Source organism: Malassezia restricta, chromosome V (genome assembly GCF_003290485.1).
Source record: "Malassezia restricta chromosome V, complete sequence".
NCBI lineage: Eukaryota > Fungi > Basidiomycota > Malasseziomycetes > Malasseziales > Malasseziaceae > Malassezia > Malassezia restricta.
Genome location: NC_040197.1, coordinates 26857 through 48240, shown reverse-complemented (window position 1 = coordinate 48240; position 21384 = coordinate 26857). Strand labels below are relative to the sequence as shown.

Genomic DNA, 21384 nt, shown 5'->3' with positions numbered 1-21384 from the left:
GTCGCGAGTGCCCGCAACGACAAACATATCATGTCGACTGACAGAACTGATACCGCTTGTCGTGATGAAAAACCAAAATCAGCACCTGTGCCTCGCGATGCACGCTTGATCTCGCTCATCCTCGCGAGCATGGGTATCGAAGATGCTGAGCCAGCTGTCTTGGTACAATTACTTGAATTTGCACACCGTATGTGACTCTTTACTTATAAGCAGGATATACATCCCAAGTTCTACAAGATGCACTAGTGTATTCCGATCATGCTTCATCACGGCAAGGTGGGAGCAGTGTCTCGATTGATGATGTGCAACTGGCTATCCAGAGTCGTGTCAATTACAGTTTTACGCAACCACCACCCAAGGAAATGCTGCTTTCACTCGCCACAACCTTAAACAGTGTACCATTACCACCTGTATCCAACCGGTACGGCATCCGTCTTCCTCCGCCCGAGCATTGTCTCACAAATCTCAATTTTGCTATTGTGCCAGACCCACCGCCCAAACCTGAGTTTGGAGACTCAGTGATTCAGCCACCTGTCGTGGGGCAGTCAGTTGCGCAGCCTGATGTGTCAGCGAATGATGTGGAAGATACGTCTATGGGTGAAGCGGATACTGGTGAATCGCGAGGTGTGAAACGCACGCTGGATGAGGACGAAGACTATGATTAGATGGAAACGATATGTAATGTAATACCCCTCCTGGACTCAAATTGCCTCTAAAGTGTCTAGACCATTACATGCGTAGGTAATGTAGCCCAACCGGTTGTATGGAAAAATTCGGCCCAATTCCACTTATTTCTCTCCTTTTTAAATTTAGAGCATGTCGCAGCGTCTCTTGAAGCTCTTCCATGTCGCTATCACACAGCATGTTCCCAGAATACTTGCACGGGCCCCGATGATTATGCCGAAATACCCAAGCACTGCACGCCTCCTGTCTTCCTCTCATGCTGTTCTGAAGAAAAGTAAAGGTGGCAACAGCACTGTCAAGAATACTGAGCCTATGGACGTGACGCCACAATTAGATCTTGATGGAGTCGTCACCCAGATGTTTAGTGCTGTTAAACATTGTAGCGAGACTGTCCGATCTATGGTTGGCTCTCTTGGGCGTATTGATGCATCTATTTTGGATGATGTGCGTGTATCGACAGGCAAGGGTGTGAAGCCCACGCCATTGCACGACTATGCAACAGTGGGAGTCCGTGACGATGTCCTTGTCATCACAGCGTTTGATTCTTCTTCGTTAAAGCACATCGAGAAGGCTGTTTATGCATTAGGCAGAGACTTGGCGCCTCAAATTATGCCTGATGAAGAAGATGTCATGATCGTTCATGTCCCTAAACCCACAGGAGAAACGCGTAAAATGCTACTACAAAGGTGTATAAAGGAATGCGACCATGCCAAGACAAAGCTTAGATCGGTACGTCAGGCTGCACAGAAGCACATGAAACATGATATGGATAATAAATTGTTAAGCAAAAATGATTCGCAAAGAGAAGCAAAGAAGGTATGTGGTATATACATGCTAACTCTGTAGCTGGAGGACATTACAAAGAAGCATTCCGCTCTCATTGACCAGCTTGTATCGGACGCGCAGAAGCGCCTCTTAAACTAATATAGAACAGCTGTTGCATTTGCCGCTTTACCGGCCTCGCCCGTGCAGTAAGAGCGACGCAACGTATTGTGGCAGCATTGGTAGCCCCAAAGGCCGCGCTCCAAATCATACCATGAGCCCCACACACTTGTGTGGTTATTTTCATGGACGTCTTCTTCGTACCGTGAGCGTGGCTTGGCGCGTTCCTGGCCTCGTATAATCTCACCCGTGCGACTGTACTCGACGTATGCTTCTGTCTGACCTGTGCGCAATTCTGCTGGTATTGAATCCAGATGTTCAGCTCCACCATACCTTTCCAAGATACTACTTTTAGTTTCCTTGGCCTCTTGCTCTTTCCGCTGCTGAGCCTGTCTGAATTGGAGCTCATGATCTGTGGGGTTCGCCTGCATATGAAGCAATGTACCACTGCGTTGCTCAGCTTGCCAAGCAAACATCTGCATCTGTTTCACATCCGTTGGTCCATTAGAAGCACGCTCGAAAGCGTCACTTCCCGACTTGAGCTCTTCCACTGACGTGTTAGGCAATGGCGCTTCTCGCATAGACCGTGTCTTAGGGTCATAATGCGCTGCCGAATCTGCATTAAGATCATACAAATACTTGGCCCGGTCTTCACGAATACGAAGATTACGGATCGTGAAGCGCTTGTCTGAGTCCATTTTTTGACCGACCATATTCGCCTTTTCAGCATACTTTTCATTATCGTCATCATCATCGTCGCTGCTACTGCTGTCAAAATCGTCATCATGGTGCCGGTGGCTTTTTTCTTTTTTGGCGATTCTCTTAGCCATATTGACGTCTGTGGATGCCTGCGCATCAAGCGCCTCTTCACGCAAGCGCCGACGCTCCTCTTCCACGGCCTCAAAACGCTCAACGACAGCCATATGACTCGCGGGATCATATCCATTCCAGCGATCACGTTTTGCATCGTAGTTGTAATCAAGATGGTCAAGATTTTCTGTCAGTTCATCAGGTTTAATATCCTTGCCTGTCCATTTCGCTCCGCGCTTGCGTGGTCGTTCCAGACAGTCGCGCGTCTTATGCGACATGGCACCACAGTTCTCACATGCTCCTTTACGGAAACGTGTTGCAGTTGAAGTTGCAATTCCACGCTTGTACCAGTCATCTAATCCTGCAACTGCCTTTCCGCTCTGGACAGGCTTGCGCTGATGCTCTAAAGATGCGTTGCCACCACTAGCCAAATACCATGGCGTCTGAGCCATATAAAGGGGTACATTCGGATTCACTTCTTCGTTTGGATTTTTGGGTTTCCGAGCTGAATCTGTATCACGCGGCCGGAATGCATCGCGGAACCCACTGCCCGACATCCGATTCGTCGTGAATCGGCGGTGCACTAGCCAAGTATACGATGGTTCCAATAAGTTGCCTAGCCGCAAGCGTGGATAGGGCCACGTGACTACGTGCCTCGACGCAACTCGCTCGTCGTCCTACCAACGTGCACCTTGACGATCAGCATGCAACGAGACGAATCATCGTCCAATGCACAGCTTGAAGCACGTCCATCACGCAGTGAAGAGACCTCAAATCGAACATATGATGAGCGCAGCAGGTCTCGATCTCCACCCCCTCGCACCGGAGGCAGTGTGTATGGCGATCGACGCTCACCCACTCGGTCTGCTCCGCTCATAGATCGAATTCGTGACGGTCCACCTCATGGCCGCAGACGCCCAGAGGACTGGGCGGATAGATCTCGAGATGATCGCGGAAAGCGAAATTGGAGCTACGACGAGGATCGGCCGTACTCACGGCGCGAATACTCGTACGAACGGCCACGTCCTGCGCCGTATTACTTGGATGATGCAAATGGTGGTGACTCGCGTCGCGATGAGTTGGAGCGTAATTGGAAAGAAAGACAACGTCCCCCGCGCGATGATCAGCGTCGGTGGCCCCCTCGAAACGATTTGCGTCGTGACGACTTTCGTCGTAGTGACACTCGTCGCGATCATCATCAACCGTCGCAGCCGTGCTTGATACCGCCCAAGCGTCCACCGCCTCCATCGCGTCCTCAACTCCAAACGCCTGTGAAAGTACGCAATGGTCCGCGCCCCGGTACATTAGCGAGGCGTGAGCGTGCCAAACCGGTCTCACTCCCGGAGCGTTCATTTCTAGGTTGCAGTCCTGTGCATGCGTACGAAGTCTCAGTCAAATTGGGGCAGGGCACATTTGGAGAGGTAAAGCAAGGCAAACAACTATCTACGGGTCGCAGTGTTGCGCTGAAAAAAGTCACCATATATGATGCTAAAGACGGACTTCCCATCACTGCCCTACGTGAGATCAAGTTGCTCAAGGCTCTTAAACATCCCCATATCGTGTCTGTAATCGACATGGCATACAAGCCATCTTCAGAGCGCGGAAAAATGGGAGAGGTGTACATGGTGGAGCCGTACATGGACCATGACTTGAATGGGTTGTTAGACAACCCTAATGTTCAACTTCCCATGAACCAAATCAAGCTATATATGCGCGAGCTACTCGAAGGCATGATGTATTTACACAAGAATCGCATTATGCATCGTGACATGAAGGCCGCCAACTTGCTGATTGACAACAATGGTCAACTGCAAATTGCTGATTTTGGTCTAGCTCGTCCCTTCCATGACTTTGATGAAGCTTGGCGCACGCGTGGATGGGTTAGTACACACAATTACACGGAAATGGTCGTTACGCGTTGGTACCGCCCCCCAGAACTGCTTGTAGGCCAACGAAACTATGGGCCAGCCATTGACATGTGGGGTGTTGGGTGCATCTTGGCAGAAATGATCACACGCAAGCCCATTTTCAAAGGCACGTCGGAGATGAACCAGCTTGAATTGATTGCCGCGCTATGTGGTTCACCCAACGACGATAATTTCCCGGGATGGTCTAAGCTTCCAGGTGTGAAGAATGCCACACCATCTGGCCGTCCTGACAACAATCCGAATATCATCGGCCGTCACGACTTTGGTCGTCATCCACGAGTAGTCAAGCAACATTTCACGACGGTGGTCGATTGTGGCCGAGAATGTGCTGATCTAATTGATCGTCTACTTGTACTGGATCCAGCCAAACGACTGACGGCAGCAGAAGCCCTTGAACATGAATGGTTCTGGACCAAGCCCTTTCCTGCTGACCCGGCCTCCTTGCCTAAATACCTGCCGTCCAAAGAAATTGACCGCAACAAGCGAGCGCCTCATAATGGCATGCCCATGAATCCTGTGGGTCGCCCCCCTATAATGACTCGTCCTCCTCCATCTATCATACCGCCTGGTGGTATGCAATCACGCCCGCCTGCTGCACCCCACGGCTCGATGGCTGTGCCGACAGGCATGCCGCCACGACCACCACCAAGACTGGGTGGCAGTGGGGCATATCCACCGTTACCACGCCTTCCTGCCGCACCTTCCACTGGTACAGGATATGGCCGTCCAAAAGACTATGGATGGTACAATCCAAGCGCACCACGAGGGAGCGGTGGTCCGCCGCCGCGGCCCTATTAGTTTGTAGAGCACGATACCCTCGCGCACAAAGCCACGATAGTGCATGAAAGATATCATTTTTTTTGCTAGCAAGGAATAGAGGAGATACAGCTACAGTATAAACATATGTAGCGACTCAATCATACACATTCCGCCAACATGCATAGCGTCCAAAAGTACACAAATATAAATAGGTACGTTTAGAACACCAAAGCAGCACCCTTCGTCTTCTTTTCACCACCAAGCTCGAAGTGCTTGCAGCGCTTGAGGGCAAGGTGCGAGCGGTACTTGCACACAGTGCATTCCAGACGCAGCACAACCTTCTTGGTTGCTAAAAGGTTAGTAAGGAAATCAAGACAATTATATACGTACTCTTGGCCTTCTTTTGGAAGACAGGCTTGGTCTGACCACCGTAACCCTTTTGCTTACGGACGTAACGACGCTTACCCTGGGCAAACTCGGACGCCTTACCGGTCTTGTACTGGGTCACCTTGTGGGGACTGTCGCTTGTTAGTCACTGCCACTCGGCCATGCTGTATACATACGTGTGCTTCCGGCACGTCTTACCCTTGCAGTATGTCCTGCGGGTCTTTGGAACGTTCACCATCTGTTATGAGCGTTAGAATTCGAACCAAGCGTCACGTTCACGTACTCTTGACGGTTCGTGGCGAGACGAGGGAGAGCTTCCTAGGAGCTACCTTACAACTTGCGCTCGCTCGGCCTTCCTTAGTCACGTGCTCACGTGATCCATATAGTTCTGGCTACTCACCGTAGGGCCACGCGGGAGAGCTGCTGGCAGCATCTTGTTGCCTGGCTTATGTACTGACCACGTGGTCTGAGCCTCATGTGCATGATCGTGCATTGCGTCGCTCCCGGATGCTGGGCCACCTCTTTGTCTTACTATGGCATCTCAACAAGTTGATACTCTAGTGATTGGTGCAGGTATGCGCTGCAGTACGGATCAGGACAACTAACCCTTGTAGGTCCAACTGGTTTGGGTGCTGCTAAGCGTCTCAACCAACTTGTACGTATTTGCGTTTATTTCTAATCGGACACAGAATCTTGGATCTTGGACGCTTGTGGATGCCAACGAAGAGGCCGGTGGGCTTGCTTCCACAGATGTAACAAAGGAAGGATTTCTTTTCGATGTGGGTGGTCATGTTATTTTCTCCCACTATGCCTATTTTGATGATGTACTTGCCCAGGCTCTCCCAAACAAAGAGGACTGGTACGAGCACCAGCGTATTTCGTACGTCCGCAGCCGCAATGTGTGGGTGCCGTACCCGTACCAAAACAACATCTCGATGCTTCCAACTGATGATCAGGTGAAGGCCATTGATGGCATGATTGATGCTGCTGAGCTGCGTATTCGCGCCAAAGAGCCCCCCCAGACATTTGACGAATGGATTATTCGTATGATGGGCGAGGGTATTGCTGATCTGTTTATGCGTCCATACAATTTCAAAGTGTGGGCTGTGCCAACAACTATGATGCAGTGCAAGTGGCTTGGCGAACGAGTGGCCGCACCCAACCTGAAACTCGTCGTTTCCAACACTCTGAACAAGAAAATTGCTGGCAACTGGGGCCCCAATGCCACGTTCAAGTTTCCTGCCCGTGATGGTACCGGTGGCATTTGGAAAGCTGTTTCAAAGACGTTGCCTCAGGAAAAGCTGCAATTCAAGAAGAAAGTACTCAAGGTGGACGCTGCTGCGCACACGGCATATCTGAGTGATGGTTCGTCAATCAAGTACAAGCACCTCGTGTCTACGATGGGTTTGGACTACCTTGTGAACACGCTCGAAGGTATTGACAGTGACTTGAAGCAGCGGCTACAGAAGTCTGTGACTGAGAAGCTCGTCTATTCCTCGACTCACGTCATTGGTATTGGTATCCGTGGTGAGCTGCCCAACCGTATTGGCGATAAGTGCTGGCTGTACTTCCCTGAGGATGACTGTCCCTTTTATCGTGCAACCATCTTCTCTAATTACAGCCCGAACAACTGCCCTCAGAAGGACGCCAAGCTTCCAACGCTGCAATACGCTGACCCCGCGCACGGCACGCCATCATCGGAGGCCAAGGAGGGTCCTTATTGGTCGTTGATGATGGAAGTTTCTGAGTCCCATCTTAAGCCTGTGGACAACGACAAGTTGTTGGAGGATACAATCCGAGGCTGCGTGAATACACAGCTCCTTCTCCCCGACAGCGAAATTGTCAGTACATACCATCGCAAGTTTACGCCTGGCTATCCTACCCCCAGCCTAGAGCGTGATGCTGGTCTACAGGAGATTCTTCCTACGCTTTTGGATCAGTTTGATATCCTGAGCCGTGGTCGCTTCGGCTCGTGGAAATACGAAGTGGGTAATCAGGACCACTCTTTCATGCTTGGTGTTGAAGCCGCTGACCGTGCTCTGTTCGGTAGCCCCGAGGTCACGCTGGAATCGCCCAACTTTGTAAACGGCCGGCGCAACACTGAGCGCCGCTTGACCTAAACGCAGGCACATTATTGGACCCATAGCGTTGTTTAATTTTATCGGCCGAAGTCCAAATGAGCCTATTGAGCATGGGGCGCCACAAGCGTGCGTGGTCCGTTCATACCGTATCATTCAGTATGGTGCAGCAACAAGAAACCGAAGACAATAATGTAACCATCTTTAGCCGTGGAAGCTTGTGTTTCGACAGGCCTGCTGCTAGGGAAGATGTTTTGCAAGAGTACCAAAAACACTTTGAAAAGCTCCTTACCGTATCGAATGAAGCGCTCAAGGAAATCACAGACAACTTTGTACGTGTCCTGGGCGAGGGTCTCGAGAAGGAGGGTCAAGCTGTGCCCATGCTTCCTACATTCGTTTTCGGATGGCCCACTGGCGAAGAGAAAGGAGATTTTTTGGCTCTTGACATGGGTGGTACCAACCTGCGTACGTGCTTGGTCAAGCTGAACGGTGACCGAACCTTTGAACTGAATCAAACCAAGTTCCGTATCCAAGAAAACCACAAGCATGAAAGCGGCCAGAAGCTGTTTGATTACTTCGGTGTGTGCATCCGTGAGTTCCTGGAGAAGCAATATGGCTCATGCGACCATCTGGATGAACACCTGTCACTTGGGTTCACGTTCAGTTTCCCCACCATTCAAAAGCGTATTGATCACGGTGAGCTTATCCGCTGGACCAAGGGTTTCGGTAATCCGGAAACAGAAGGACATGATTGTGCTGAGATGCTGCGCCAGGGTCTGCGCGATGCCGCAGTTCCTGTCAAACTCAGCTCGATCATCAACGACACGACAGGCACGCTCATCGCATCCAACTATGTCGAGCCCGACACCAAGATTGCTTGCATTTTCGGTACGGGCTGTAATGCGGCCTATATGGAAGATGTGTCGGAGATTCCCAAGCTCCGTCATTTAAATTTGCCACCGCATGAGAAAATGGCTATCAATTGTGAATACGGTGCTTTTGATTCGTATGAACACAAGTACTTGGCCAGCGTGAGGACCAAGTACGACGAGGAAATCGACCTTACGTCTAACAAACCGCACGAACAGACCTTCGAGAAGATGATCGCTGGTATGTACCTGGGCGAGATTTTCCGATTGATTCTTTGTGACTTGGTATATGAGGGTGTCTTATTCCTTGGTCAAGAAACATACAAGATTGAGAAACCATTTTGCTTTGACACTGCATTTTTGTCGCTAATTGAGGCAGACTCGACGGAAGAGCTGTTGACAGTCATGGGATTATTCAAGTACTTCTTTAGTCTGGAAACGGATCTGGATGAACGGCAGTTTTTCCGCCGTGTGGCTCAGCTCATCGGTACACGCTCGGCACGCCTAAGTGCATGCGGTATCGCTGCGATCGTGAAGAAAAAGAATCTGCTTGAAGAGGGCTGTACGGTTGGCGTTGATGGCAGCCTCTACTGCAAGTACCCCCACTTTGCCGATCGCTTGCACGGTGCGTTGGCTGATATTCTCGGTCCGGAAGCTAAGAAGATCAAGACGCGACAGGCTGAGGATGGTTCTGGTGCGGGCTCCGCTGTGATTGCCGCCATGACGACTGCACGCAAGAACAAGGGTCATCTGGCTGATGTGTAGGAATGATCGTTGAAGATACTACTATATTAGGTCACAGCTAAATAGTCATTGTCCGTGGGTTGAACTTTTCGGATTCGTCTTAATGAAGGGGGGAAGGGGGAATCTAGGCGAACGACTCTACGTCGCCACATTCGCAGACCAAGTTACGGTCGCCGTAAGCGTCATCGACGCGCGACACAGGCGGCCAGAACTTGTTGTTACGTAGTGCTCGCACCGGGAATGCGGCACGCTCACGGGAGTAGGGGCGGTCCCATTTCTCGGTCGTCAGCGTTTCGATGGTGTGCGGAGCCATCTTGAGCAGGTTGACATCCTTGGGCTGCTTACCATCATTGATTTCTTGAACCTCATCGGCGATCGAGAGCAGAGCCTCGACGAGACGCTCAATTTCTTCAAATGGCTCGCTCTCCGTAATCTCGATTAGAAGACCAGTCGAAATAGGCCATGAGCATGTCGGGGGATGGAAGCCATAGTCAATGAGACGTTTGGCCACATCCATGACTTGAACGCCACATTTTTGGAATTCGGCCACATCAACCAAAAGCTCATGGGCCACGTTGCCGTGCTTGCCGACGTACTTGACCTTGTACTTATGTTGAATACGATTCTTGACATAGTTAGCGTTCAGCAAGGACATGATGGTTGATGTGCGGATACCGTGCCAACCAAGCATCCGGATGTAGGCCCAAGCAATGGTCAGAATAGAAGCCGAGCCCCAAGGTGCTGCCGACACCGGCTCAATGGCGTGCTCACCGCCTGTTTTCACGACAGGGTGACCGGGTAGGTAGGCAGCAAGGTGTGCCTTGACACCAATCGGACCGACACCAGGGCCACCACCGCCATGTGGGATGCTGAATGTCTTGTGCAGGTTCAGATGCGTCACATCAGCGCCCATAATACATGGATTCGTCACGCCGACCTGAGCCTGCAAATTTGCACCATCAAGGTACACCTGACCACCAAACTCGTGTACAATGTCAATGGCCTCTTTAATCTTGGAAAAGAAGATACCTGTGGTTCCGGGCTCCGTGATCATGCTGGCTGCCAACACATCTTTGTTGGCCTCTGCCTTGGCACGCAAATCATCGAGATCAATAGTTCCATCTGGAAGCGTCTTGACAGGCACTACTTTCATTCCAGCCATCACAGCTGAAGCAGGGTTTGTACCATGTGCGCTAGTCGGGATCAGACATATGTGGCGATGATTCTGGCCGTGAGCAGCGAGGTAGGCTCGAATCACAGACAGACCAGTAAACTCGCCCTGAGCACCAGAGTTGGGCTGCAATGATACAGCGGCAAAACCCGTCAGTAGGGCCAGGTCATGCTCCAGTTCCTTGATGAGAGTTTGGTATCCCTCGGCCTGTTCCGTTGGGGCGAAAGGGTGCAGGGCATGATACTCGGGAAACGAGAGCATGTTCATGCTCGAGGTGCTGTTTAGCTTCATTGTGCACGAGCCCAGTGGGATCATGGCGTGCACGAGGGAAAGGTCTTTGTTTTGGAGCGCGTGGATATAGCGCAACAGTGACGTCTCTGAATGGTAGGCGTTGAACACCGGTTGGGTCAAATAGGATGAGGTACGAGCGAAATTGGGGTGCACGTTTAGTTGGTCCAGCGATGCGCTCGAAAGGCCCTGCTTCGAAGCCGTTGTCATTAAGTCCTGGGCACTCAGCTCCGGCTTGGAGAGAACACGTGCAAATACATTCACCACATCAGCGAGGTCTTCCAGACGCACCGTCTCGTCTAGCGTGATACCCACACGGTCTTCAGTAATGCGTCGCAAGTTGATCTCTTTGGCCCTTGCAACCTCGTGCACCTCGGTAGCGGGTGCCTCGACCGTGAGTGTGTCGAAAAACAAGGCATCATGATTGAGCACCTTAATGCCCAGAGCCTGAAGCTGCTGCTTAAGTACGAGCGTAAGAGCATGCACTTTGGCAGCAATACGGCGAAGACCACGAGGGCCATGGTACACGGCGTACATAGCCGACATATTCGCAAGCAGGGCTTGAGCCGTGCAAATATTCGAAGTGGCTTTCTCACGACGAATGTGCTGCTCACGCGTTTGCAACGCTAGGCGATAAGCTGGACGACCCGTCACATCGCGACTCACACCAATTAGGCGACCAGGCATACGACGCTTAAGCGCATCGGATGCAGCAAAGAAGCCCGCCTGCGGTCCACCGTAGCCGGGCGGGACACCAAAACGACCGGCGTTGCCGACTGCGACATCTGCACCCCATTCAGCCGGTGGCTTGATCATCGTGAGAGCAAGCAGGTCAGTTGCAGCCACAACGAGACCACCCTCCTGCTTCACCTCTTTCGCAAGAGGCGCCCAGTCTACGAGTGAGCCGTCCATGTCTGGGTACTGCACCAGCACACCCATGATACGGTCCTTTAGATCCGCAGGTAAGGCACTCTTACCGTCTGAATGCAGCGGAGCCTGGACGACTTCAATGCCAAAGCCAAGGGCACGACCTTTTAGTACAGACAAAGTTTGGGGCAACACCTTCTCATCAACAAGGAACACCTTGCGCTTTTTGTCTTTAGTGTTGTTTAGAGCAAGAATCATTGCTTCAGCGGCTGCCGTGCTTTCATCAAGCAAAGACGCATTAGAAATGTCAAGGCCAGTTAGCGACTTGACCATCGTCTGGTAGTTGAGCAAAGACTCGAGACGACCCTGCGAAATTTCGGGCTGATAAGGTGTGTAGCTTGTGTACCATGCAGGGTTTTCAAGCACATTGCGCATGATCACAGGAGGGACCTGAGTGTTATGGTAGCCCATTCCAATGTACGATCGGAACACTTTATTTTGGCTAGCCAATTCCTTACCGCGCCTGGCTAGCTCCGACTCGGACAGAGCCGGCAGGAAGCGCTCGTCGGCACTGCTCTCAGGAAGGTAGACCTCTTCCGGCACAGTCTTGCGAACAAACTCGTCCATGGACGAATATCCTAGCGTGTTGAGAATGTGCTTAACTTGTTCGGGGCGAGGGCCAACGTGACGGCGCAGAAATGTGTCTTGAGCAGTAAAGACACTCTCACTTTCGCGCGGCGTCTCCAGATGAAATACATCATCCGCACCTGATGCCGTCGCGAGCGCGCGACGAGCACTTGCGGACAGGGCCTGCGCTCGAAGGGGGAAAGACCACACACCACGGCCCTTGGCCACAGAACGAAGGGCAAACATGGGTAATGGTTGTGGGGGAAAGAGAAGTATCAGGCGCCCACGTTTCTATTTCCAAATACTGCAAGTCTAGCAGTGCATGCACGCACCCTAGGTTTTCTGGTGCTAGACCACGCACCAGAACTTGGTTGGCCAATCACGTGTTTCCAGCGAACGACTACGCGGGGCATGCACTTGTATATACGACACGCTGCTCGTTCCAGACTACAGGGCGCTTTCATTTGCTTCATATCGCCGGAACGTGTAGCCAAGGAATGCCAAGTCTTTCGCACCCACATCTGTATCAGCGCCAACAGGCACGTCGGGTACATCTTGATAGTCCTCGGTAGGGAAGTAACTCGTGTCTGTCACACTAGAGAGGTGTGGCACAAACGGCGCATCAATTTGGCGAATGGTCGACCAGTCGACGCCTGCGAAGAACGGATGGTCCTTGATTTCCTGGGCTCCATTTCGTCCAAGGCGCTTCTCTGGCGCTGTAATCAATTGGAAAATCATATCTTCAGCCTCAGGGCTCAAATGGATATCGTCAGGGATCTGCAGCGTCTCGCGCCATGCCAGAATCTTGCGGTACGTATCGTGTGCATTCTCCGAGCAAAAAGGAGGGTAGCCACACAAGCATTCGAACATGATGGTGCCCAAACTCCACCAGTCGCATTCATGACCATAGCCCTGCTGGAGGAATATCTCTGGCGCGATGTAATCGGGCGTACCGACCGTTGAGTATGCGAGCTTGCGGCGATTAGCTTTCCAAGTAGCGATCTGGTCTTTGCTGCTGAGTGTCAGTGTGATACTGTTTACTGCCACCGAGTTCCGGTTCGATTGTACAGGTGATTGTTGCGGTGGATCCTCAAGGAGCTTTTGGTAATAGGCGTTGTCATGCTGCTTATGGAAACCAGTCGACAAGCCAAAATCAGACAGCTTGATGTGCCCCTTTCTATCGATAAGGATATTGTCGGGCTTAATGTCACGATGAATAAAGCCAAGCTGATGAATACCTTCGAGAGCCAAGACACATTCGGCAATGTAAAATCGCGTCACATCCTCTGAAAACGTATCGTATTTAATCAACATTGTCATGAGATCACCGCCAGGAAGAAATTCCATCAACAAGTACAGGTATGCCGAGTCCTGGAATGAGTAGTAGAGCTGCACAACCCAAGGTGAATTTGATTCGGCTAGCACATCGCGCTCCGCGCGCACATGTGCAAGTTGGTCCTTTTTCAGCATTTCGCTCTTACGCAGCGTTTTCATTGCGTAAATTTTACCTGTATCGACTTTCTGCACGACGCGTACTTCGCCAAATGAGCCCTTTCCGATCACCTTGACGGTTCGGAAATCACTCAGACCTAGTCTAGTTCGACGAAGCCGTAAAAAGCTTGTTTCTCGTCGACCGAGTTGTGCGAGCTGCCGGGCTTTGCGCTCATCTGAAATAGGAATACCATCCGGCGGGTTCAATAAGCGCTTTTCTAGATCCGTCCGGCGCTGATTGCGCTCGATAGCTTGGTCCACGGTCATGCGGTAATAGTGCTCGAGTCGCATCTTGGCACTTTTCGCTGCGTCTACCGTGGCCTTGTTCATATGATTGGTATCTCGTCGAAAATACACATAATCCCTTTCCTGCTCGGTCGGGACAGGTTGTGCTGAAGCTTGTGCCGAAGGCACAGAATCACCATAGGGCGAAGAGGCTAGGTGTTAATATATTTTACATACAAATATCAGCCTGTGTGGCATACGGATTGGCCATATCTTGCCTGTATGCGTAAGGGTGTCCTTCGGACGATGTACCCCATGGAACGCGCCGGTCCATGGCTGGTAAGTAAGGTGGAGGAATGGGACGTTTCCCAGGTTGTGTCGCGCTACAGTTCGATGACAAAAAGGCACAGCCTTTTTTGACACAGTACGTGCGTTATGGGAGAGGATGCAGGGCCAGGTACGGCACCGCCTGTAGAAATGCGCGATCCTGTCACTGGAAAAATGGTCCTTATGACGAAATCTGCAGCTAAGAAGTTAGCTCGTCGTGAACGGCGCGAACAGAAGAAAGAATCGACAAAGCTGGAGCGCCGAACACGAGAACGGGCGAGGCGAAAAGAGCGCCGAAAGCAGGAGCGTGAGGCGAGAGAAAAGGATCCATCTTTGGAAGTTCATCGTGAGCGAAAGCCGCCTGCACAGGTATTTGACGCGCGCGTTGTTGTTGATTTGGGATTCGATGATCTTATGACCGTGGATGAGACTACTTCTCTCGCCGCTCAGTTAGGGTACTTGTACGGTGTGAATCGTTCTAGTTCCCATCCTTTTCGGGAAGTGGTATTCACTGGGGCCGACCGCATATCGGGACGCGGTTTGGGATTTTTTCCCCCCGAAGGAGGAGCAAACACTTTTCCCAGCATGCCCAGCACCAGTGAGTCGTCTCTCTTTCAGGATCGCGTGGGACAGCATATGGAAGTAAAGAGCGTTGGGATGTGGCGCCGATGGAAGCGCATAAAGCTACAAGAGTATGGCGGGCTCGAAGCCCTTTGGCACGGTCACAAGGACCAGTTACCCGTATGCGACAAGCAGGATGTCATATATCTCACGGCTGATACAGACGATACCATCGCGACACTGGAACCTGGCAAAACATATGTAATTGGTGGTATCGTGGACCGAAACAGATACAAGCATCTTTGCGCCAAAAAGGCCGAAGCTCTGGGTGTACGTGTCGCCCGCCTGCCCATCGATCCCTCCTTCCTGGATGGGCAAAAGATCAATGCACGCAAAGTACTTACCGTCAACCAAGTTTTTGCGATTTTGGTAGGATGGACGGAGACGCGCGATTGGACAGCAGCCTTGAAGCGTGGGCTTCCCACGCGAAAATTCGAAAACGAAGAGAGTTCCTAGGCCTGGTATACATCCGACATGGGCGGAAAGCCTCGGAAAGGCCCACGCTGCAGCACAATCATGCTTTTGGAGTGCAAAATATATGCTTTCATCAATCCCTGATCCACCAGATTTGCAGCCATGCATTCCATGTCCTCCAGCAAAAGTGTATTATCCTTCCACGCCAAACGTGCTGGCCCCACCAGCATTGCCAGTGGCAATGTCGGCGGTGCGTTGGATGCTTCATCCACATGCGGATTGAGTCGCATGCATCGCTGGAACAAGTTGCGCCACAATCCCAGCACAAGTTTTTCACGTAGAAGCATGTATAGCCCCCGTGTTCGTAGCCACTCGCGGTGCCGTTCTAATTCGGACATGACACCCACGGCATGCCCCAGCCTGTGACAATGCACCATTGGGCCAAATGTATCTCTGAGGTGAAACTGATCCAGCAGCACTGCGTGCGGGTATCGACCGAGAATCAGCTGTGCAGCCATGAGAGAAATGAGAATTTTGCGCTTGTTGTGGGGGTGCGAATTGGTGCAATGGTCGAAAGCCCAGTGAAGATGTTGCGCAGCCACTTGCACACGATGCTGCAGCAAGCGAATTTGGCCCACGTAGAAATGGTACGTGACTCGTTCCGATACCGGATAGAGTGCTTCGCCTGTTGGGTCAGAATCATCGTTCTGCCGATTCATAAGAAGGGCATTATTGACAGATCCAAGCACAGTTTCACATAAACGCGTGTTTCTCAGCTTGAAATACGCACGGAAACTGAGATTGGCGAGCTTGAGCACGGCGGCTCGTTTAGTACAAGTGCCAGGCAGGGAACTACGGTCATTTGCCGCGAGTCCAGCTGCTTTCGATAAACGACCAGCTGCATCAATAGTCTTTCCATATGGTGGACCATTGTCCATATGGATAGCGAGCAATACGAGCTGCAGTGCAACATACTTGAGAGCACGTAGCAGCCATACGGTCTCCGGCAGCGTAAAACATGACATCATCGAAGAGTATACTTTCACCCATGCATCATACGCACCTGTATGTGAGTATGCGTTCAAGACGAATGGTTTCGACTTTGTGTATTCAAGAGTGTCATGTAGGAGAGATGTGAATCGTTTGGTATGCATGCTGCTCGATAGGGACAAAGCCTTATCACAAACATCTCCGACCGAGACAGATTGTAATGCTGATTGCAGCATATAGAAACTTTCATCATCTAGTGCCATGCATTTAAAAAGCCCCTCGCCGTCATTTGTCTGGCACGCCTGTGCAAACTCGCTCACAAAGTGTGACACGGCCGCCATGCGTGTTGGAAGTGTGGAGGTGACGAGGATCGTCCTAGGGATGGGCGTCTCACGTGCGACGAGTCCATTTACCATGTCGTCCGCGCATCGTCCAACGTGGGAACCAGCTCGAGCCAAAGCGGATGTAGCGCATATTTCTCAGGTTCAGTCAAAGTATGCTACGCCCACACACACACGCTTGAAGTTTCGCCGTCCTGGAGATACTCAGAAAAGGTCACTTCAGGAACTCAAGGCTGAACTGGAAGCTGGAGAAAATCGTGCGTTCGTTGAGCGCCATCCTGATGCGGAGATGCCGCACGCCAAGCAACCGAAATTAATTACTCTAGAGGAGGATGCAGATGACGAGGATTTGAGAATCCCAGCGGCAAATGACGATGACGATAATGAGGTAGACGACGAGGACGAGGACGACGATGAGGACGATACAGAGGCTCTTCTTCGTGAGCTGGAAAAGGTAAAGCAGGAGCGGCGCGAACAACAAGAACGACAAGAGCAATCAGCAAAGACCCAGCAACAACTCTCGAGAGAAGAGGAAATTGCGAGGGGAAATCCTCTCTTGAATTTGGAGCGAGCATTACATGGTGACAAGATCCCGACCGCGTCTGAGCCTTTGGATACACCTCAGGAACGCTGGGATGACGACTTAATTTTCAGGAATCAGGCCATGAATGACGAGAACGCCTTGAGCAAAAGGGGCTTTGTCAACGATCTCACACGTACGTGTTTGCAACTGCTAACATAAAGGCACGGAGTTTCACAAGAAGTTTATGAGCGTACGCCGCACAATGACTGACCATGCAGCGATATATCAAGTAGACTTGTACTATAGAACGCACGTGGAGGCTCGAAAAAATGACGCCAACGTTGGCTCTGTACGCCATGGGGCGCTATGCCGTACTAGTGACCGGTATGTGAACCTTGCACTGATGTTAGGACCTGCGGGCGCGGGAAAATCGACATTTTGTGCCTCGTTGATGGCCCACGCTCACAGTCTGGGTCGCAATATGCACTTGTTCAATCTGGACCCGGCCGCCGAACGATTTGAATATGAACCCACGATTGACATTCGTGAGCTCATTTCACTCGAGGATGTGATGGAAGAAATGGATTTGGGGCCCAATGGTGGTCTCATATACTGCTTCGATTATCTGCTAAATAATCTCGATTGGCTTGAGACGGAATTGGGCGAGTATGACAACGACTACTTGGTCATTGACTGTCCCGGCCAAATAGAGCTATACACACACTTCCCTGTCATTTCGCGTTTTGTCGAATTGATGCAGCAGCAGTTCCATTTTCGCGTGTGTGCTACTTATTTATTGGACTCGCATTTCATCGACGACAAGGCCAAGTACTTTGCGGGTGTGCTAAGCGCTATGAGTGCCATGATCAATCTCGATATATCTCACCTCAATATTATGACAAAAATGGATCTGGTCGCACAACATGAAAAAAATGGCCTCTCTTACGCACAAAGGCGAGAAATAGAGAGGTACATGGAGCCAGATCCGTTGCTGTTTGCGGATCAGGATGAAAGTCTCAACAATGCGCGATTCCACGCACTCAACCAGGCGGTGGTGCAACTGATTGAAGATTACAGTATGGTATCATTCCTCCCACTAGATCTATCGAGCGAGGAGAGTATCAACCTCATTTTTTCTTGCATCGACAATGTCATGCAGTTTGGCGAAGATGAAGAACCTGTGGAGCCGAAAGACTTGGAAAACGAAGATGCAAACGAATAACATTTAACAAGCCCTAGGATGATCCAACCACGTAAGTAGCTCTGGTGTAAAGTATGTTAAAATCAACGTGGCGCCTGCCCGAAGCATCGATGTCATACTCTCTTCGACCATCGCACGAAGATCGCCGACTCCTGCACTGGCCGCCGCATGGAGAATCGCATATTCACCACTGACATGGTAGCAAGCGCGAGGATGATCGGGAGCTAACTCACGTGCATCGGCAAGAACATCCAAATAGGGCATGGTGGGCTTGACCATCACGATATCGGCGCCTTCTTGCACATCACGCAGAATGGCCCGTCGAGCAAGTCCACGCGCATTGGGTGGCAGTTGGTAGCACCGGCGATCACCAAAGGCAGGTGCAGAGGCGACAGCTTCACGGAATGGACCGTACATGCTCGATGCGAATTTGGCACTGTATGCCATAATCGAGGTGCGATGCGCGAGACCTTCCCGCTTCAGGCCTTCGTGGATGGCCTGTATACGATTGTCCATCATATCGCTAGGAGCCACACAATGTGCACCAGCTTTTGCGTAGGCCACAGCCACATCAGACAGACGAGCAATGGACTTGTCATTATTGATCGATCCATCTGGACACAGAATACCACAGTGGCCATGTGATGTGTATTCACACAAGCAAACATCGACCGCCACATACAACGATGGGAAAATCTGACGAATCTTTTTGATGCCTTGAATAACAGGTCCCTCGCAGTCATCAGCAAGAGTGCCGACTTCATCCTTGGGCTTAGTTGTTGGGACACCAAATATAATCACAGAACACAGGCCACGCTCAACTAGTGGTCCTAGAAATTCTCCGAGACGCTCCACACCCCATCGAAACTGATTTGGCATTGATCCAAGTGGCTCCTTGGCGAACGGTTCATCCGTGAGAAAGACTGCCGACCGTTAGCTACGTAGATCCACCGAGTTTTATCACGTACTGGGGTACATCAGCGATGACTTTTTCAGTGTGACACCCTGTGCCTGAAGCTCACGACCAAGTGGTGTCTGTATACTTGAATGTAGAATTGTACTGTGTGGGTTAGTCAATGCTCTCTAGCTCACACGACGTACTTGTGTCCCATACGCGTGGCAACTCGAGTGGTCTCCACACAAGCGAGCTGTGCCGTCTCGCGTTCTATCCCTCGTTTCATAGTCACGTGGAATCGGGGAAAAGTGGCTGGCTGGCGCAGCCAGCTAGCAAATACCAAAAAACCCAGCCACAGTTATTGGTGGCCCTTGGGAGTTTGGGAGGACCTGAAAAAAACTCGGGTGCCTAGCCCACTTTGAGTTTGCCTCTACACACCTTGACCACTGTACACTGCGTATCTGGAGACCATATATCACGCACGCTTTGCCTTTTTGGGTGTAGTTTGACGGACAGACCTGTCTAAGCCAATCATCAGACAACATTTTCATGCCGAGCACCGAAGGTGGTCCTGACAATACGTCGTCGTCCATTGGGACTAGCTTAAAGGAGGGGGATGCGGCAGCCATGCCTCAGCCCTCGAAAGCGTCATTTTCAGCGGAAGCTGGGCCTCATCAGCCAGCGGGTATTAATACCAAGGCCACACTGCAACGGACGTCGCCGTCTTTGCCCACTTCACCCACGGGAGGGCAGTTTCCAATCTCGGCAGAGAATGACAAGGTGAAGGAAAAAGAGAACAGCAGTCTACGAATTCTCCGTCGCATGCTCCCTGGATCGTCGGCCAGTAACACAAATGATCGTGATACTGGTATTCACGGTATGTCCGCCTCGATGCAGGACGCAGGACTTTTGTCAAGACGGAATAGCGGTGCACCTCCTTCTCCAGCCCAAGAATCTTTTGCGCAAAAGAATGGCTCCATTCGTGCTGATGCGGATGAATCAGCCCTAACGGACTCACTGGAAAACCTGCACCTCAAGTCACACTCGGGCCAACCCCTGAGTCGTACGCCTTCTTTCAAGGCTCGTGACCGGCAAAATTCGACCCATGCCATTGACTCTATACCTGAAAATCGCTTGACTTCCAAGGCCTTGCAAGATTTGGACGCTCGTGGCCGTAGCAACTCTATATCACAGCAGGAGAAGGCTAAGGCCACGAGTCACGGAGCATCGCTGCGAGAAATGATTATGAACAATCCTATGATTTCTCGCAAAAGCTCGTCGCATCGCTCAGATGGAAGTACCTCTAGTAAAGGAACTAAAGACGGTAAAAAACGCAAAGGATTAGGCGCCATGAGCAGTGTTCCGGGATCAGGCGAGGTGGCAAGTCTTCTGAAAAAGTATGGCACTTGTGAGCGCGTAGCCATCGGAAAAGGTGCAACGGCTGTTGTTCGTGTTGCCTATAAGCGAGATCAGTCGAAAGAGCAAATGTATGCTGTCAAAGAGTTCCGTAAGCGTCGCAAGAATGAGTCTGAAAAAGACTATGTGAAAAAACTCACTTCAGAGTTTTGTATTTCTTCTACGTTGCACCATGTTAACATTGTTGAGACTGTGGATTTGGTGCAAGACGAAAATCAGCACTGGTGTGAGGTCATGGAATATTGTCCTGGCGGAGACTTGTACGCAGCCATCAAGAAAGGTGGAATGAAACAAGTTGAAATGGAGTCGTACTTTAAGCAAACAGTCAATGGTATTCATTACTTGCACTCTATGGGTGTGGCTCATCGCGACATTAAGCCTGAGAACCTCTTGCTCGATGGAAAGGGCCACGTCAAGATCACTGATTTTGGTGTGAGTGATGTCTTCCGCATGTGCTGGGAAAAATCGACCCACTACAGCAAGGGTCTCTGTGGCTCAGAGCCCTATATTGCGCCAGAGCAGTTTGAGCAGAAGGAGTACGATGCACGCCTTGTCGATATCTGGGCTATTGCCATTGTGTTCTATTGTATGCAGTGCCAAGAACTCCCATGGCGAGTGGCGAAGATGTCGGACCCCACATTCCAAGAATTTGTGCATTCGTACTTGGGCTCTGCCATGCCTCGACCGCTGCCTAATTTGTCTCCGCGTGAATGTCGTCCTTTGTTGAAGAAGATGCTCTGCCCTGACCCCAAGATGCGATGTATGACCGATGAGGTAGTGAAGGATCCTTGGTTCATTCAGGTCCCTAGTGTGGTACCTCAGTCTTTGTAACATAGTATGGAATGA

The 21384-nt window shown here is 51.0% G+C and overlaps 15 protein-coding genes across 15 annotated transcripts; 9 read left to right on the top strand and 6 right to left on the bottom strand.

Moving 5' to 3' along the window:
• Positions 1 to 30: 30 nt before the first annotated feature.
• On the top strand, positions 31 to 665 carry MRET_2860 (transcription initiation factor TFIID subunit 9B; the record flags this gene model as incomplete). Its single annotated transcript, XM_027629487.1, has 2 exons — positions 31 to 187; positions 214 to 665. The coding sequence occupies 2 exons, from the start codon at positions 31 to 33 to the stop codon at positions 663 to 665; spliced, it is 609 nt and encodes a 202-aa protein (XP_027485292.1).
• A 151-nt stretch (positions 666 to 816) lies between these two features.
• On the top strand, positions 817 to 1608 carry MRET_2859 (ribosome recycling factor; the record flags this gene model as incomplete). The annotated part of the gene is made up of 2 exons (XM_027629486.1): positions 817 to 1500; positions 1531 to 1608. 2 exons carry the CDS (start codon positions 817 to 819, stop codon positions 1606 to 1608), a joined length of 762 nt encoding a protein of 253 aa, XP_027485378.1.
• Positions 1605 to 2933, bottom strand: MRET_2858 (pre-mRNA-processing factor SLU7; the record flags this gene model as incomplete). The annotated part of the gene is made up of 1 exon (XM_027629485.1): positions 1605 to 2933. The coding sequence occupies one exon, from the start codon at positions 2931 to 2933 to the stop codon at positions 1605 to 1607; it is 1329 nt and encodes a 442-aa protein (XP_027485375.1).
• A 147-nt stretch (positions 2934 to 3080) lies between these two features.
• MRET_2857 (serine/threonine-protein kinase BUR1) lies at positions 3081 to 5102 on the top strand (the record flags this gene model as incomplete). Its single annotated transcript, XM_027629484.1, has 1 exon — positions 3081 to 5102. One exon carries the CDS (start codon positions 3081 to 3083, stop codon positions 5100 to 5102), a length of 2022 nt encoding a protein of 673 aa, XP_027485710.1.
• Positions 5103 to 5281: 179 nt separating this feature from the next.
• MRET_2856 (large subunit ribosomal protein L44e) lies at positions 5282 to 5688 on the bottom strand (the record flags this gene model as incomplete). Its single annotated transcript, XM_027629483.1, has 3 exons — positions 5282 to 5412; positions 5454 to 5581; positions 5627 to 5688. The coding sequence occupies 3 exons, from the start codon at positions 5686 to 5688 to the stop codon at positions 5282 to 5284; spliced, it is 321 nt and encodes a 106-aa protein (XP_027485707.1).
• Positions 5689 to 5983: 295 nt separating this feature from the next.
• Positions 5984 to 7570, top strand: MRET_2855 (UDP-galactopyranose mutase; the record flags this gene model as incomplete). The annotated part of the gene is made up of 3 exons (XM_027629482.1): positions 5984 to 6023; positions 6065 to 6105; positions 6140 to 7570. 3 exons carry the CDS (start codon positions 5984 to 5986, stop codon positions 7568 to 7570), a joined length of 1512 nt encoding a protein of 503 aa, XP_027485404.1.
• A 119-nt stretch (positions 7571 to 7689) lies between these two features.
• MRET_2854 (hexokinase) lies at positions 7690 to 9162 on the top strand (the record flags this gene model as incomplete). Its single annotated transcript, XM_027629481.1, has 1 exon — positions 7690 to 9162. One exon carries the CDS (start codon positions 7690 to 7692, stop codon positions 9160 to 9162), a length of 1473 nt encoding a protein of 490 aa, XP_027485705.1.
• A 103-nt stretch (positions 9163 to 9265) lies between these two features.
• On the bottom strand, positions 9266 to 12340 carry MRET_2853 (glycine dehydrogenase; the record flags this gene model as incomplete). Its single annotated transcript, XM_027629480.1, has 1 exon — positions 9266 to 12340. One exon carries the CDS (start codon positions 12338 to 12340, stop codon positions 9266 to 9268), a length of 3075 nt encoding a protein of 1024 aa, XP_027485415.1.
• Positions 12341 to 12541: 201 nt separating this feature from the next.
• MRET_2852 (serine/threonine-protein kinase) lies at positions 12542 to 14144 on the bottom strand (the record flags this gene model as incomplete). Its single annotated transcript, XM_027629479.1, has 2 exons — positions 12542 to 14022; positions 14048 to 14144. 2 exons carry the CDS (start codon positions 14142 to 14144, stop codon positions 12542 to 12544), a joined length of 1578 nt encoding a protein of 525 aa, XP_027485413.1.
• Positions 14145 to 14245: 101 nt separating this feature from the next.
• On the top strand, positions 14246 to 15214 carry MRET_2851 (tRNA (guanine9-N1)-methyltransferase; the record flags this gene model as incomplete). The annotated part of the gene is made up of 1 exon (XM_027629478.1): positions 14246 to 15214. The coding sequence occupies one exon, from the start codon at positions 14246 to 14248 to the stop codon at positions 15212 to 15214; it is 969 nt and encodes a 322-aa protein (XP_027485410.1).
• Positions 15211 to 16578, bottom strand: MRET_2850 (PCI domain 2 protein; the record flags this gene model as incomplete). The annotated part of the gene is made up of 1 exon (XM_027629477.1): positions 15211 to 16578. The coding sequence occupies one exon, from the start codon at positions 16576 to 16578 to the stop codon at positions 15211 to 15213; it is 1368 nt and encodes a 455-aa protein (XP_027485406.1).
• On the top strand, positions 16577 to 17319 carry MRET_2849 (protein CWC15; the record flags this gene model as incomplete). The annotated part of the gene is made up of 3 exons (XM_027629476.1): positions 16577 to 17219; positions 17248 to 17276; positions 17305 to 17319. 3 exons carry the CDS (start codon positions 16577 to 16579, stop codon positions 17317 to 17319), a joined length of 687 nt encoding a protein of 228 aa, XP_027485424.1.
• Positions 17320 to 17382: 63 nt separating this feature from the next.
• On the top strand, positions 17383 to 18248 carry MRET_2848 (protein FET5; the record flags this gene model as incomplete). Its single annotated transcript, XM_027629475.1, has 2 exons — positions 17383 to 17410; positions 17437 to 18248. 2 exons carry the CDS (start codon positions 17383 to 17385, stop codon positions 18246 to 18248), a joined length of 840 nt encoding a protein of 279 aa, XP_027485428.1.
• A 3-nt stretch (positions 18249 to 18251) lies between these two features.
• MRET_2847 (porphobilinogen synthase) lies at positions 18252 to 19339 on the bottom strand (the record flags this gene model as incomplete). Its single annotated transcript, XM_027629474.1, has 3 exons — positions 18252 to 19150; positions 19196 to 19287; positions 19329 to 19339. 3 exons carry the CDS (start codon positions 19337 to 19339, stop codon positions 18252 to 18254), a joined length of 1002 nt encoding a protein of 333 aa, XP_027485680.1.
• A 332-nt stretch (positions 19340 to 19671) lies between these two features.
• MRET_2846 (serine/threonine-protein kinase) lies at positions 19672 to 21369 on the top strand (the record flags this gene model as incomplete). Its single annotated transcript, XM_027629473.1, has 1 exon — positions 19672 to 21369. The coding sequence occupies one exon, from the start codon at positions 19672 to 19674 to the stop codon at positions 21367 to 21369; it is 1698 nt and encodes a 565-aa protein (XP_027485468.1).
• Between the last annotated feature and the right edge of the window lie 15 nt (positions 21370 to 21384).